The sequence below is a fragment of the Typopeltis vanoorti genome, chromosome 11, assembly GCF_054136105.1.
Source record: "Typopeltis vanoorti isolate ZY-2024b chromosome 11, IOZ_Tvanoo_1.0, whole genome shotgun sequence".
In the NCBI taxonomy this organism is placed as follows: domain Eukaryota; kingdom Metazoa; phylum Arthropoda; class Arachnida; order Uropygi; family Thelyphonidae; genus Typopeltis; species Typopeltis vanoorti.
In genome coordinates, this window is record NC_143559.1 from 60,708,460 (window position 1) to 60,726,531 (window position 18,072).

General features: G+C 33.3%; 1 protein-coding gene across 2 annotated transcripts; it reads right to left on the reverse strand.

Moving 5' to 3' along the window:
• Nucleotides 1-427: 427 nt before the first annotated feature.
• On the reverse strand, nt 428-16,085 carry LOC150101637 (lactosylceramide 4-alpha-galactosyltransferase-like). Of its 2 annotated transcripts, none has more exons than XM_090400783.1 (2): nt 15,948-16,085; nt 428-1,515 (listed from the first exon to the last, which is right to left on the reverse strand). In XM_090400783.1, exons 1-2 carry the CDS (start codon nt 16,027-16,029, stop codon nt 611-613), a joined length of 987 nt encoding a protein of 328 aa, XP_090256909.1. In that variant the 5' UTR covers nt 16,030-16,085; the 3' UTR covers nt 428-610. The 2 variants fall into 2 exon arrangements, with proteins under 2 accessions (XP_090256909.1, XP_090256910.1); XM_090400784.1 differs by lacking the exon at nt 15,948-16,085 and adding an exon at nt 5,320-5,446.
• Nucleotides 16,086-18,072: the final 1,987 nt, after the last annotated feature.

Below are 18,072 nucleotides of genomic sequence, written 5' to 3' on the forward strand. Positions count from 1 at the left end.
TTCAGTTTACAATTTGTTTTTATAAATTGTAAATTGAATGACAATTACAAGGACAAAAATTCTGAAATCATAAAAAAAGGTTGTGCATTATCTTATTTTATTTTATTTTTGAAGAACCTCTGAAGGCCTTCTAACAACGTATTTGGTGCCATAATGCTAAATTGACAGAAGGAATTTCGGCCGTTATTTCTTTGAATATTCAAACTAGCAGGAAAATGTTATAACAGGAAGCGAAACCTTTGATACTAAAAGCAAATGCTTCTGTACACAAATGTTCGAATTTACTCGTATATATATATATATATATATATATATATATATACACGATTTATATATATATATATATATATATAATATAATATATATATATATATATATATATATAATATAAATATAAATATATATATATATATATACACACATACACTTAATGAGTTATTAACAGCAAAAACAAATTAATTGCAAAAATTATTTTGTGACTCCTTCGACATCGCACAATATACTATATAAATAAATTTCTGTAGGAGATGAAGCACGTATTGCGAATGAATTCGCTGAACAGATGGACGAAATATTATCACCAGATCGACCAGAATCTTTCAAGGGTATTTTAATATTGCCCAGTGGGGCTGCTGCTCACATATTCGTATACCAGTGGACAGTTCTCTTTTGCTGCTATTTCATAAGCTGAATTTTCCCCCAAGTGTACTGGAATGTCTGTGGTAATTTTATTCCAAACATGAATAAGATAACTCTGATTGAATTTAGTTATTACACCTGTTGCTTCTGATTTTTCCATGTATTTCTTACCTTCTGTCCAGTGTACTGGAAATGCCGCTTCTGGATCAAGTATTTTAATGCTGCAATTATTTTCACTAGCGTGTGCCATAGATTTCACACCACAATGTGATTGCAAGACCCGAACTAGGAGTTGCGGTCCATTGTATGCCCATAAATCTCTCCTATATGTGTTGGCAAATTCATACAGGCAATTCTCCAGAAAATCATGATGTTTGTCTAAGATAATAACTGCGCTTCCCAGCATATTACCGTCTTCTTTAATGAGCGTATTTTTGAGTTCTTTCAAAGAGCGTAATACTATTACATCCAAATCAAGGTAAATTCCTCCGTATTTCCATAAAACAACAAACCTCAGGGCATCGCTAAGATGTGAAACTTTATGTGATCCATTTCTCCAGTCTGACTTCGAGTACCAATCTCTGAGTGGAGTGTCTTCCAAAAAGTTTTCAACCTTCACTGTTACGAAGTTCACATTCGGGTAATCATGGTTTATTTTCAGCATGAGGGATGTCATTTCGATGTAATTACTTGTAAACAACAATGTTGTCTCCATGAGAGGATTATGTCTTGCTGCGCTCTCAACAGAACACATCTGACGGTAGTTCAAATTAGTTCTCCCAGAAGTTTCCAACAAAAATATTTGTGTGGAACTTGAAAAAGCGTCTAAGATTTCGCTATAATTTGAGGAAGTATATATCCTTTTGAAGATATCATCTGAAAAATAATTATAATTTACGATTAGAAATTTGTATGTATTTTTCATATACAATAAACTAAATCATTTCTTTTAATTTTAAAAAGTTAATCAATTTTGTTTCTTGAATAACGTATTTATTTATCGTATTAAATGAATAAATATTAATATTTATTTATATATTTAAATATTAAATAAATGATATTTCCAGACAACTTTTAAACGAATCAATGAAACATGGCAGAAGATTTTTTTAATTAAATAATGTCGAATCGCTACACTAGATTCGAGTTAATTACGTTTAACTCTAACCCAATCCAGCACGAAGATCATTTGTATTAGATTTAAATCATTAAGAAAAAATAGCAATATGTTACTTTATTAATGCATTTTTCAATATATTGTAGAAGAAAGTGATGCTAGGAAAACCAGCAGTCTCTTACGTTTAGTTAATAATTCAAATGAAGTCAATTTACTCATCCTTAGCCAAAAAAAAAAAAACGAGATCTCTCATGCTATCGTTCCATGTCGGATTCGAATATAGGTTATTGAATCAATGCTCTACGTACCTGCTAGTTTACTAGAAAGTTTGTACAAAATCAGATGCGAATAATACTGTATACACAATTATACGCATAAATGTTTATTGTATGGTAACTAGTTATTGCATCTTGAAAGAAAACGCGATATTAGACTGAGAATACAGGTGACCATAATTAAATTTATAATTAAACCTATTAGACCTTCTCATATTCTGAGCCTTATGTTGCTCGAACTAACAACCAGAATGTCGCCAAATTTGGTAGCGAATCTAAACAAGACATGGGATTCCGCAAAAAAAAAATTAACAAATTAGGTAGTAATAGTAGTAATAGTAGTAGCAGATCTAATATACGTTGTAATGTGTCAGAATTCATCTAACGGCTGATATCGAAGTTCAGTAATTAATCGTCTCTTTAGTCCTATGATTTTGAGACACTACTAGATGAGAGTAAATGGGTTTGATCTGGTAGATTTCGTGTTTTAATGCTAACTCAAAAATCTGATTGACTTGAGAAAGCACGATTCGTACTGGATGAATTCGAGTATCTATTCAAATAACTGATAAGGTTTCGAGAGAGAGAGAGAGTTGCGCGCGCGCGCGTGTGTGTGTGTGTGTGTGTGTGTGTCATCTCAGAACAATAACGTCTTAGTAGTGTAATGAGTGTAATTCCAACCAAATAGCAAATTTGGTTGGAATTAACTCGAAGTTCAAATTCCATCTACCACTGGCGGAACTCTTAGAAGGTTTTATCAACCATATGTTTGATAATCTACAACGTGGAATTGTTTTTCTCTGTCGAAGTCTGGTTTTCCTCGAAAGAGACAAGTCGGTCGCAAAGTGTTTCATACTTGGTCTCTAGAGTAGGGTTAGGTAAAAATGAATGAAAATTCAAAAATGTTAAAAATTAGTAAAAAAGAGAAAATATACTTATTCCCACTTGCGATATTCACGTACCACAATCTTCTGTAGGTGGGAGTCATAAAACGTTAAATATCGATTCATTGCTCTCACCTTAGTCTTTTATAAAACAATGGAAAGGGTTATTAAGAGTAACTTTTACCACCAACTAGACCCCCACTGTTAATATAACTACAAAGACATCGAATAGAATACCTTCATGTCATTGTGGTTGTTATTGATATGTTCTGTGTGTTCTGCATTCTAGATCCACAACAAATGATCCATCTTATCTCTCTTCCTACCACTGGACAATTAGCATGAAAACATTTGTAGAATTCCATGCTGTAGATATTTCCAAAACATCTAGAGCGAAATGATTAAAAATTCCTAGAGATGCTCAATTGACATAATTAGATCTAATAACAAGGATTGGAGAATGAAAGAAGGTAAAAGAAAACTACTCTCAAGTTCCTGCTTCTTGTACAATGTCACATCTACTAAAGTGTCAAAAACCGAAATTACCCATTACCATGACAGGTGCACGCAACGATATTCGTTGGGTGCACCTGTCATGGTAATTGGTAATTGGCACCTGTATTCGGGCAGGCTGTAGTCGTTGAACGATTATCAATGAACATTCGAAGCATTAGAAGCATACCCAATATACCATTCTACAGATATTAACTTGCATTGCTTTAATCTTATTATTGGGTTCATAACAAGAAACGGGAATTCTTTACTTGCCAGCAACTCTTAGTGTTTAATGGTAACATTTCTTTGATAGAAGATAATTTACCATTGAAGCTCTCTTCTGCTATTTCTTTCCACAGCCAGTTGGGTTCTCCGTGCAGTTTCCATATATTACCCACCATCCTTGACAACTGTAATTCCCTGATGTGCTCTATTTATCTTTCTGTCCCACTTTCTGTCCCTCCACAGTATCAATGTACTGTATGTACTACATCCATATATGGAACTTATTGTAAAATTAAAGTTTAATAATTCAACCTCATTTTGAGATAATATTTATAGAAATTGTTATATTAGCATTTTCACCATTATAACATAAAATTTTATAGTATTGTACTGTTTAAAAATTCCTCTGTATTTTGTTTTTACCACAGTTCGGAGAACTAGATGGCGCTACTTAAAAAAAAGCGCTGTTTCATGTAGACGTAATGTTAACTATGTTAAAACAGAAGTAGATGGTCCTAATTAAAAGTTATTAAACCGAATAGCAAATACGACATAGAAATTAAAATCAATCGACATACAACCGGAAAAATTAAGAATTTTATATATTCGTGAGTTAATTGTGATACTGAAGGTGGAACTGACAGAAATATAACGCAAAGAGTGACAAGCAAACACTGCTTTCAGGAAATTGAATATTATGATAAAACCTGAATAAATGTACAATCGAAATATTGCTCAAAAACAGGAAGCTAAATTACATAGTTTTCAAACAAAACGTTTGCGTAAAATATTAGAAATAGTTTGACCACATCGTATAAGAAAAGATTTCTTACATAAACTAACTGGACAAAGATATCACCGATGATTTAAAAAATCTAGATGGAAATAGATTGAACACATACTGAAAATAAACAACAGAGAGCGGCTTTGACATGGATCCCAGAAGTGAAATGGAAAAATAGAAGCCCTAGATTAACTTGACAAAGTTACGGAAACAATAATGGCTGATTGTGATAGCTGGGGAGAAGCAGAATTAGTTGCACAAGACAGAGGTGAAAGGATAAGTAAGTTAGCTATAACTATGCGATACAATAATTGCTTGTATCGCATAGTTATAATAGGCTACTGTTATACATCGTGGACTATCACCGTAAAGCACAAAAGTCAAGTTAATCTTCTTATTGTGCTATCTTCTATCGAAGGTCAGCGACCATCTTGGCGAACAAACCACGCTCTTGTGCTAATCTGAGCAGTTGTGCACTGCTCTTTCCTGTCCACGTCTTGATGTTGTTAAACATGATATTCTTTTTCTTCCTCTAGTTCCTCTAGTCAAGTTAATAGAATGCAGTTAAAAAGTGATCAGCTAATAAATTTTTACCATGTTTTAAAATCCCTGTAGCATCTGAAATCGAACATTTGTATACTCTGCACAGATATAAATAGAATCTGGAACTTAAAAGTTATCGTCATCTCAACCGATACTCGTAAATTATCTCAGCTATACAATTTACGCGCATATTTTCTTTCTTCTACTGCACTATACAAAAATTAACCGAGATGTTGGACAATAGAATTCATTCTATCTTAGAAAATACCACAATCTTGTTTTCACTCTATCTAGAAAACATATTCAATATGTAAAATACGGTTATGTTCTCTTTTTGTATAATAAAATCTTACTAACCTTCTGTAAGAAAGAAATAGGTTATACATAAGAGCAGTAAAGTAAATCCAAACAACGGCACTAGTGTCGTTTTTGCTTGCATTACTATTGGTAATTAAGAAACACAGAGCACCCAAGGAACCTTCGCTTGTATTTGCTACCCTACAATACTAATATTTCGTACACGTCATCATTAAATATGGCATACTGTGTGTTATACGACAGTTATTGATAAACGAAATATCTTGGAGAAATGCATTTATCAGTGCTTGTAGTATACTATCACTTTAACAAAGATGATAACAGAAAATTGAAACATCACCTTCGTCTTTTTTTATCATCAACGTATTTGAAACAAAACATAATTTATCCATCCAACGTGAGCTTTTTTTTCGTAGCAAATGATACATTTGTAACAGCTTCTGATAAATAATTATTTATTTTAAATAATTATTTATTTGTATTTTGTTAGATGCTAGTAAATAATTAATAATTATTTACTAGCATCTGATAACTAGTATCTAGCATCAAATAATGAATAATTATTTACTAGCATCAACTCATTGATTATTATAATAATCAATGAGTTGATGCTAGTTGTGTAGGATTACTGTCATGAGCTTCTCAGTCTCTGTTGTTACGTTCAGGTTCGAAATGAAGGCTAAGACTCCTTTTAAGAGGAACAAATCGATTACGAATTGGTACACCAAAGTCCATGATCTGTTGCATTGTTGGTAATCGATTATTTATGTTTTGTTTTTGTCAGTATGAGGCAACTTAATTCTTGTTATACAGTCCATGATCTTCGCAATTTGATTATTTAAAGATAACAGCGGCTGACACCTGTATTTAGAAGGAGAATTTCACAGTTGTTATAAATTATATTATAACTTATAACAACTGTGATCGCTATATAAAAATGCAATGAACTGAACACAATCAAAATGTTAAAGTCGAGTTAACGTACAAATCCTATTATTATTGCTCTGAATATTACTAGGAAACAAAAATGAACATTACTCTGAGCTGCATTAACAAATGGCACAGAACAAATGCACTCATAAGTTTAAAACTTAATATAATTTTAGTAACAAATAACAACTCTTTTCAACTCAACATTTTGTTTCAACAAAATGTTGAGCTGAAAAGAGTTGTTATTTGTTACCTCTTTTCAACATTTTGTTATCATAATGGGATTGTCTGATTCATCCTGTGCAGATTTAGTTAATGTAGTAGGGGAAATAAAATAGTACAAAAAAGTGTGGGATCAAAGATTAGTGTTTCATAAGCGAAGTGGCAATGTTTCTCCACCTTAGATATTTTACTAGTCCTGCAGGTTGAGTGACATTACCACTTCGCTTATGAAACAGTTGAAGCGGATGGTATCTCAAGAAAATACTAAACGAATATGAAAGAAAAACTTTATATTTTTTAAAAAAAAAACGTTCACCTGTATGGTATAAAGAATTCATTATATAATTTTTAAATAAAAGTGTTATAAACTCAGCAAGCTACACATGCTCAACCAGAGCAGACTCTAGAAACATTTGCCCATGATGGGATTCGCTCCGACAATCTGAGGCGCTGGACAGCGGGTATGCTATCTACTAGCATGGGAAAGGAATTAGACTGAAGTAATTGTAAAACAATTGATTTTATATCCCTTGGATTGTTTTCATACATATAAACATCGGATTCGTAATGAACAAGAACCTGATTTTCGATATGAAAGAGGAACACACGACTAAATGAAATACTTGACATTTAATTGGGAAAAAAGATAATGAATCCAACATTCCGTTAATATCTTTGCTTTATTGATTATACAAAAACTTTTGACCAAGCAAAATCGGATGTACAATGAAAATTCGCAACAGAAGTGGAAATTCGGAAACAACTTATTTGAGTAATCAAACTGCTAGTCTCAGAACAGAGATAGTAGCAAAAATAAGAAATAAACTAACATTGTTATTTCAGAGATTTGCAAAGGAAAATAAAAATAATAAAATAAAATTAATTGAAATGAAATAAAATAAATACAATTAAAATAAAATACACGGGAACTGATTACAAATGGGAAGAGCAAAGAACGAATTCCAGGTGACCCTAGTGCAGTTGACTATATATAAATAGGCATCTGTAAGAAAGTATTCGAAGATGAAACCAGGAGAACCTTTTTAGGAAGAACGGCAACGGTGTCTTAGCAGCAAAAATGTGGAAAGATGGAAATATCTCGTAACATCCAAGATTGGGATCGAGTTCATGTTTCAATTGTTGCATTCGAATTGTTATTATTATTATTATTAGTATTATTATTATTATTATTATTATTATACGGAAACCTCCGTGGAGTCAGAAGACTCATCATGGGAGACCCAATCTATCCACACAATCTATCACATCTCTTTTTGAACCCATTAACAGAAAAAGCACTCATAACTGACTCTGGCAATCCATTCCACTCATTCACCACTCCCCAAGCAAAAACTCTAGTCCTCACACCCCTCATGATCATACCATTATTCAATTTATAAATTAAATTGAATCTAATTCCTCTATCCAATTGCTGAATCATTTTGTCTGCATCTATCCTATAAAGCCCTTTAAGCAATTTAAATGTTTTTATCACATCTCCTCTTCTTCTCCTGTCAACCAACTTCTGCAATCCACACATGCTCAATCCATGCTCATAGGGAACATTCCACAGACCACTCCCGATCTTGATAACTCGCCTCTGGATCTTCTCCACTGCTTCCACCCAAGAAACCTAGGGGACTAGACTTGAGCACAGTAATAAAGATGTATGCGTATCAAGACATTATAAAGAGGAATATCAACTTCCTTATCTGTAATTGCTAATGTGTTCTTCAATAGTCAAATAATCTTATGGACTAACTTGGAAACCTTAGCAATATATCCTCTAAACTTTACTGTCTACCCAGGCTAAATCTCTAGCTGCATTTATTTGCTGAATTACAGTTCTATCAATTTGGTACAAAGCTTGTAATCTATTTATCTCAGAATGCATAACTTATACCACTTTTTGATATCTGTCCAGCAGCCATCCTCTTATCCACTTAACAATGCCATTTCATCATGATGTCATTCATCATATCTATCCCCATTTGTTCTAATTTGGGTAATAGAGTTCCATGTGATATTCTGTCAAATGCCTTTGCAAAATCCAGAAAAATCATCGTGTAGCCGTTTCCTTTATCCAACTCTACTGTTACTCTATTATAAAAAGTCAGTAAATTACTAAGGCATGACCCACCCTTCACAAATCCATGTTGACCCTCATAGAGTATCATATTTTTATCTACCAATTCTTGAATTATCTTTTTTTACCAATTTTTCTAGTACTTTTACCCCCACGCCTGAGATACTTGAAATCATGAACTATTCTCACAAAAAGAAATTTATATCACTGTGAAAGAATGCAAGTATTAATCAGCAATTAAAACTAAAAACTCTAATGATATTACTGATTAAAAATTCCTCACATATGTTGAAACACAAATTAAGTAAAACGAAATAACAACTTTGGGTGGGGAAAAAGCATCCTACAGGATAATAATATGAAGAAAAATAAAAAAAGGAATACTTAAATTTAAAGGCTAAATAGACTGAAAACCTGGAAAAATGACGTCTACAGGTCCTAATCAAAGATGCATCTGCTGAAGAGGTAATTTTTAGCACATATATAAAAAGCGAACTTATATGTTAAGAAGTTAGGAAGCAATAGGAAAAAATAAACTGACTGTACTTTGCTTACCATAATAACAAGAAAAGTATAAATGATTCTGTGTAATGAACAAAAACACGAACGTGAAGAACGAAACCTTCTATATAAGACTAATAAAGGCTGCCTATGTCAATAGATTTGAGAGAAAAGAGTAATATCATGATGAATTAGTCCATGTATTAATTTACAAGATTTTATTTTGCATCACAGAAACTGCATTGTGTATATAACTGTTGAATAAACAAACAAAACTGACTATTTACTTCTAGCAGGAGATTTAAATGCCAGAATAGGAAACAAAAAATACAAAACAAACATAGGTAAATTTGGCGAAGATACATGTAATCAAAATGGTCGCAGATTGCGCGATTTTGTCATTTATAATAATATGAGAATAATGAATTCAATGTTTAAACACAAGGAAATACATAAATATACTTGGTCAGCTAGAGGATACAAATCAGTAATTGACTACATTATCACAAATGTTAAATTAGCGGAGTTAATTTTAGAAGTAAGAGCATATTGAGGCTTTGAATTAAACTCTGATCATTATATGGTATCAGCAAAAATTCGTTTTAAACCAAAGTGGCTAAAAACACATAGAATTGAAAATTCTTACCAGCCAAGCTACAAAATTTCTTCATTACAGGATCCTCAAGTTAGACTACAATATCAAAAATGCACAAACTTAAAAACAGAAACCACACATGAATCAAGGAACATAGAAGATGAATGGGAAAATTTGAAACAAATTCTCACAAAAGCAGCAACAGAAACCTTAGGAATAAAGCACAAATGGATTAGAAAAAGAGGACTACGAGATTGGAACAAAGAAATAGAAAATATAATAAAAACCAAAAAGGACAGTTACCAGAAATGGCTAAATTCCAAAACAATAGAAGCAGAAATAGAGTATAAAAGAAATAGTGCAATTGCAAAACGAGAAGTAAGGCAAAAACATAGAGAAAGATGGAACAATTTCGTAACAGAACTAGAAAAGGATTTATTTAAGCCACAACCCAAAACCTATAAAGTAATAAAATACATGAATAAAGAAATAAAAGAAAAGATAAAAATACAAACAATAGATTTAGAAAAATGGGTGACCTATTTCCAAAATCTCTGGACAGATGAGAACAATGAATTAAAATTTTATAAGACAAAGAATGACCTAATAGAAAATATCACAATGTTAGAACTGAAAAATATAATAAAGAAGATGAAAAATAGGAAAACGCCAGGAGAAGACAATATAAATATAGAACAATACAAAATGCAGGTGAAAAATTTAATGAAAGATTTTAAAATTTTTTAATATGGTTTGGATGTCCGGAAAAACCCCTAACTCTTGGAAAAAAGCACTGGTCATCCCAATCTATAAAAAAGGAAATAAAGACAATTGCAATAATTATAAGGGAATTAGCCTGCTGAATACAGGATATAAAATATATGCAGGAATATTAAAAGAGAAACTAAGCAACATTGTAGAAAACAAATTACTAGAAGAACAAAATGGCTTCCGAAAAGGCCGATCCTGCATAGATCCAATTTTTACTTTAAAATTATTAATAGAAAAGAGAAGAGAATTTCAAAAAGAAACACATGTGGCGTTTATTGATTATGAAAAAGCTTTTGACAAAATTAGTCGACAAAAATTGTTTAAAATATTAACCAATTTAAACATACCAAACCAACTTTTACATTCAAGAAATATATACAGGAAATAAAATAGCAGTTAAATTAGAACACATCTCAGAATGGAAAGATATATCAAGAGGAGTACAACAAGGATGTACCCTCTCACCTCTGCTTTTCAATATATATATAAATAAAATATTAGCAATCTGGAAACAGCATAACCCATTTGCTATACAAATGACCCCGCAAATGAAGATAGATACACTACTATTTGCAGATGATCAAATAGTATTAGCTACATCAGAAGATGACTTACAAAGATCATTAAAATCATTAAATTATATCTCAAAGCAATATAATATGACAATATCCAAAGAAAAAACAAAAATAATGGCATTCAAAGGAGAAAACCCAATAAGAAGTAAAATAGTGATAGATAATAAAATACTAGAACAAGTAAACACTTTCATATTCTTGGGATGTGATCTATCATACGAAGAAGAAAAAGACATAGACACTAAAATATCAAACTTTGTCAAAGTAAATGGCATAATAAACAGTATATTTAAGTCATCCCTGGTACAAAAACACACTAGAATCAGACTATATAATGTCTTGTCAAAACCAACTCTACTATACGGAAGCGAAACATGGACCATGAAAAGGAAAGATGAAAAACGAATTCAAACAGCAGAAATGAAGTTCCTCAGAAAAACAGCTGGATATACCAAGTGGGACGACAAAACAAATGAAGAAATCTTACAATCCCTAAAAATCAAACCAATTAATTACTACATAAGACAGTATAAACAAAAATGGCTAAACATTTAAATCGAATGGACAACAGCAGACTACCAAAAATATTATACAGATACAAAATAAGTGGAAAAAGAAGAATCGGAAGACCAAGAAAGAGATAAAGAGATGGCATGAGAACGGAACAGGCCACATGGCCTATATTCCATGTTAGGAAGAAGAAGAAGAAGAAGAAGATCCCAACCAGCATTTATGAACACTACAAAGGATCAGGAAACACTTGTAGATGCTAAATAAACGTACTATTTTATTCTCTCTCTCTCTCTCTCTTTCTCTCTCTCTCTCTCTCTCTCTCTCTCAATATCTGAAAAATTGGAAGAAGAAATTATCATTTTCTTGCTCTGCAAAATAAGATTATTGGAACTTTGTATCATTCATTAAACACCAGAAAAAGAGAAAAAGAGCAAAATACGTTCCTATTATTTCTGATATTGAGTCATGTTATATTCACTAATTCTATACGCCACGCTCAGCAACCAATGGATTGCAACGAAAGATCAGTCATGGCCAAAAAAAAATCAATTAATATTAGAAAATATAGAAACAAAGTATAAGTCAATTAATTAATTAAGAAGTAAATTATAATAATTATTCTAACTTTCAAAACATGATAAATTAAATTATTGATTTTTCCAGAACAATTATTCTAACTGGCACTGAGAGGAAGACGTAAAATTGTGAATATTCAAGGATCGAATCTTGATATTTCAGTTGATACACAAAAGGTCAATTTAAGCTGTTGATAGAGAGATGGTTGAAGTTGTTTGTACAACGATGAAGTTCTGCTTGTATATTAAGCATTTTAATCTAGCAATTATTTTATAAGAATCCATCAGAGACTGCATAAATCACTCCTAATGTGTGCTTAGAACACATTAGGGCAATTCTCCAAATGATCATTTTGTTAGTCTAAGATGAGGACTATTCGTCGTAGCAAAATACTGTCTTCTTTAACGAGTGTCTTTTGAGGTTTCGTTCAAAAACCTTAACACATCCACAAGGATGCGTTAATGTTTTTTTTTAATTAAGTCACGTTTATGTTATGGATGTGTTAAGGTTTTTGTCAATCGCAGGGCATTAATATGGGACTATATGAACCATCAGCATGAATTTTCACTATAATAAAGACAAGCATGCGAAATGTCCATTGAAATTGAAATAATATTCCCATACTCTTGAAATCACATGCATAAGAAACATACATTAATATTTTACCGTATGTCCGGTGAGGTGTAATCCACTCACTAGTATATATACACTGCTCGGAAAGAAGTCAATGGACGCCATAGTGTGAGGAACAAACAGCCATGACGCTCACCATCTCCCTGTACGTATATGAAGAGATTCTTGACTGTTGTGGGAGAACGTCCCTTAACCTCGCCAGAGGCTCACGTTCATCCCACAGATGTTCAATAGGGGCGATATTAGTGGTCTGTGGAGGCCAGTCAAGTATGGTGACGTTCATGTTTTTTAATCACGCAATTATAGCAGCTGCCTTATGATACGGTGCTTCGTCTTGCTAAAAGAAACTGATTCGTTCCGTAGAATCACCATAAAGTAGAGAACATAGCATCGTCCAGAATGTGCAGATATCTAGTAACACACATTCATCGGGCATCCGCCACACCCACACTTTTCATCTGCTCGGTAGATGTTGTAGCATGATCTGTAGCTCCATAACAAAGCTTTTCAAACTTCCACGTCCCACTATATACGTCTCTTTCCACTACTAAAAACGACACTGCATGTTGGTTCTGGTAATGCGGGTTTGTATATTGCGGTCCTACCATGAAAACCCATGTTGTGAGACTCGGTTCTGAATGTTTTTGATTCGTGTTCCAGTCGATTGCCGGAATGCCTTTTTCAACGTGTAGACCAACGAATAGGTTTTCAGATATTATCTGAAAAAATTCCGATGAAGTTTGGTGAGTGTGATGAGTCGCCCACTAATGGTGGCATTTGCAGTTGTCTCCCTACCCGTCCATCACAGTATGGTACCACGGATTGATGACCAGGAATGGCCCAATTTGTCAATAATTTGCCGAAAAGATAGGTCTGCAAAATGACATCCTGTCACAATGTTTCTTTCAAACTCCGTCATTTCCCTTCTCGCAGCCATTTACCCCGTACACAGTTACACCGAAATGGCAATATCATATTCCTCTAATTTATACCCGTTACAAACACATCTCGTTACATGGTACGATGCATATTTCCAATGGGGATGTCCGTTTGCAAACAGTGTACGCGTCCATAGATACTACATATTTACTGTAGGATGGACTTAACACAGATTGAAAGAAAATTGCTATCAGATATCAGCCTGAAAAGGTTTCTACCATTTGCTTCTGATATTTCGAATTTACGTGATTTTCACTACACAGCCTTCTCTCTCTCTCTTTCCCTGTCCCTTTGTCTCTCTCTCTTTTAATTTTTCAGATAATTCTAATTATTGAAACAAAAAATGGAAAATGTCATAATGAATAAGTTTTGAATTTCGTCTTTTCTCTCATTAGCATATTTATGAATTTTTTGTTCACCTCCTGTTAGCTCAACAGTTGCATTCTTCCCCTCTGAGAAACATATTTGGTGATTGCAGAGCTATTTGTATACATTGGTAAGCTTGCCACCGTACTGCAATCTGAACAAACCTGGTCTTTGATGGCAAGAACTGTTGGAAATCCGTTGTATATTGCAAAAAGGAATATTTGTAATACGTTGAACATTACTTATCAGAACTAACATAAATTAAGATATGTTTAAAATGAAATGCAGAATTTAATTTCTACGTTTTCATTTTATTTTGAGATCGTGCTTTTGACATATTTAAAAATCTTGCTAAAAGAAATGAACGTGAGGAACAAAACTGAAATATTTAAACCATTTTATTTACGTTAAGGTGAATAATCTGTATAATATTTAAATACTGCTTCGTCATGATGAAGTATTTGTAGTGGCTAATTGCTGCTCCAGCGTCAGTAGAGAGTAAACTACCTTTGGTTGGTGAGATCTGACTTTCGGTTCCCTCTTAATTCGGAAGACAATTTGTTAGGACATTACAACTGAAGATGACAGTGATGTTTCGTTTAAAATTAAGCAAACCAGCTTAAGGACACTCGCAATGTTCCAGCCTGGTTGGCAGCTTGATTAGCATATAGATTCTCTGAACAAAGGCCCGAACTGACATGAAAATCGTTCCATGTTCGATCTCTACAACACAGTTTCGGAATTATATAAAAAAAACATATATATATATATATATAACTTTTGGGGAGTCTCATAAATTAAAATTATAATAATAAAATGGCTTGGTTCGAATCTCAATGTATACTTTTTTTCAGAATCTTGCCTGTCGCAAGTTTGGCTACCTCCAACATATTTATCTCGTGAATTAGGCTAGGAATCATAAAATCCGAAGGAATAATAAAATTTGGGGAAAAACTTCTAAATTTTGTCTATAGATCAAATATTGATTTTTTTTCAACCCATTCAGGAATTCAATAAACAGGGTCGTTGTGGTCTCAAATGAAATTCACCTCCCGCTGAAACATTCACAAATACCCTCATCTACTGGTGGATTTAAATCCAGAGCCTGTTGGTTACAGAGCGAATTAAAACGCTATTCTTACTGAAATGCAGGCCACAAGAGTTAGTTACATAAATTCTAATTATATGTAGAAAGTAAATCACCAGAAACTAAACAAATGAAATAACTTACGAAATGTCCTCGAGTTTAATTACTGCGGATTTCCGTTTGTTATCACATTTCCGTTTACTCTGATATAGCGAATAGTTTTTTCTTGATATAATTTGTATGCAGGATATGAGGTTGAATAAGCTTCTAACGTTTACGTCAATGTTCTTTTTTTTTGTTCAGAAAACGTTTCATACGAACGTTTGAAACGTTTTCTGAACCTCCTACCCGACCATTATGGATAAAATACTCATCCTCATAGGCTTCGTATCCATCATATATTTCCATGTAATACGCACTTCGCATCCATGATAACCTTGACGTCTATAGCCGTCTTGGTCTGTAGCCTGGTTACAAAAAAAACATAGTAAACAATAAGAAGATTTATCCATTTGCAGAAATGCAATGCGATTTTGTGAAGGTTTAGTGCTGTAGAATGCACAATTCCTTTTTTTTTTCCATTATTATTTCACTACTATAATATCTGTAGTACAAATCGCTCATCCAGGTTTTTACGTGTGTTTCCTTATACTGCTGTAATTTCATATAGTAGAACATTGATTCGCATATTTCGTTTCTCGTATTGTACATGCAGTACAAATCTCGCATACATCCACAACAGGATTACACTGTCCAAACAAAATGTACAAAAAATGTTCTCAGTCTATCTATAAAACATCCGTTCTAAACATGCGATACCGAAAGCGTATCAACAGTTATTTTATCTTTTTATCGTATTAAAATATTACTAACCTTGAGTAAGAAAACAGTAGACTATAAATGAAAGAAGTGAAGCTAATCCAAGCAATGGCCATAGTGTAGTTCTTACTTGCATCACTTTGGCGTATTAAGAAACGCAGCTAACTCATCGAACCAGCACTTGCATCACAACGTTGCAAACTACAACACCCCGGATATGTTTTGTGAACGTCATCATGGGAAAAGTTCGGTGTACGTGTAATAGCACAATTTCTGATAAGGGAAACACTTGAGAGAAAATTTTGTTTATCATCCTTTATATGGTGTCATTCTAACAGGTGTTAGAATAACACCTGTTAGAATGTTACACCTGTTATTCTTACGGGTGTTATTTTCATTGGTTAAAACGGTATGGGAGTATAAAATAATTCTATAATATTGGAGCTGAAGTGTATATGCATGTTCATCAGCAGCTATCACGTTTTAACGTGCTTAAAAAATGAGAGAATCAAGAACTACTTCTCGTTTCACTGATGAATGCTAAATGCTACAAAGAGCGATGTTTGATACATTGGTTACGAAAATTCTTCAAGTTTGATTCATTTAAGCTCTATAAGCTATGTTGAATCTCGGAGAACAGTGAAGTGTTCAATTTATTAGCATCAATGGATAGGATGTGAGGTTAATCAGAAGTGATTAATGTATAGAAGGAAGTGTGTGGTTAAAAAATCTTTAAGTGTGTGCAAAGAATCTTTTAGAAATCCAAAGAGAGAAAATCATTCATCATGACCTGAAGTTAACGATCAGGTACAGAAAATACAATCCGCAAGGGGAAGAACGCGGTTCAAAAGATAACAGTTTAGTAAGAAAGCCTGTATATCCAAAATGGACAAAAAGTTCTGGAAACGTTTAGAGCGACCACATGAGTTTATCCAAATATTTTCATCTTTTGTTCAAGTATGAGTAACGAGATCTATTGTGGAACGAGAAGTGCGGAATTCATATCAACAACCTCCAAATAAATGGTGGGATTCCAGGTTGTGAGGAGTTGGCTATTGATTTCTTTCTCTACTGGTTTTGGTAAGATGTACATAAGGAAACTGAGAATAAAAAAAAATCAGCTAACCTCTAATTCCCGTACAGGGAGTAGGCGAGGCTGTTTTACCCCTATCAAACGTTTGGAGATTGAGAGGGCAGTTCAATCTCCAGTGATACCCAATCAGAGATAGCTGGTCCAAGGCTATCACTGATTAAGCGGCACGTAATGAAGAGAGAGACGGCTCAACAATTGCCGCCATCTCGCGATCCTTAACACAATGTATATTTAATGTCTGAAATAATGTGGATTCTACGGTCGATTTTCTTGAGTTTACAGGACGAAAAACCCAAGTTTCCGGGATACCAAAGTCCCTCTTGTCCGTGCCAGAGATCGACTAACTCGGGAACTTGTCGAAAAAAGGCTTAGAAAAATTTCCTCTAGTCGACAACTAGATTCGAAAGCAAGTCTTCCTTCGTGTGGTTAAGCGCTATGGTGTGCAAACGCCACATCCACTGAGCTACACACACTCAGGAAATTGGGAAGATAGTTTAATAGCTGACTTTTATCTTTCTCTTTTAGGGATGCAGGATACGGGCTTCCTTTCTTGCTGTTAGGGAGACGATAAACGAAACTTAGACGGTAGAATGGATACTTAATCGGTAAAATGTATTTTACCTCCCTCGAATGTACTACTTAAATTCTGAGTAGTACATTCGAGGGAGATACTATCTTGACTAACAGAATGAACAGAATCAAAAGTATTGAAGATTTATGTGATGGGTTACTAGCAAACATCAAAGGAACGCATTAAGTAGGCTATTTGTGGTCTCGTGAAGGTATGATTTGCCTACGTCGCCTATAAAAGAACTGGAGAAGAAGAAGACTGATATTTCGAAATCTCTTATTATAGATATGATAAAAATGTAAATAATATATTATTCTAAACCTAATCACTATATACAGAAACAAAAGCCACTGAAATCATCTCGTTTTACTTCATCTTCTCTTTAACAAGTTGCATTCATGGAGTTCCCGATGATATACACAAACGAAATTACTTGGGGATTCAATAAATAATTTATGATCATTATTCACTTAAAATATAAAAGTTAAATATAAAAGACAAGACGTAATTTATAA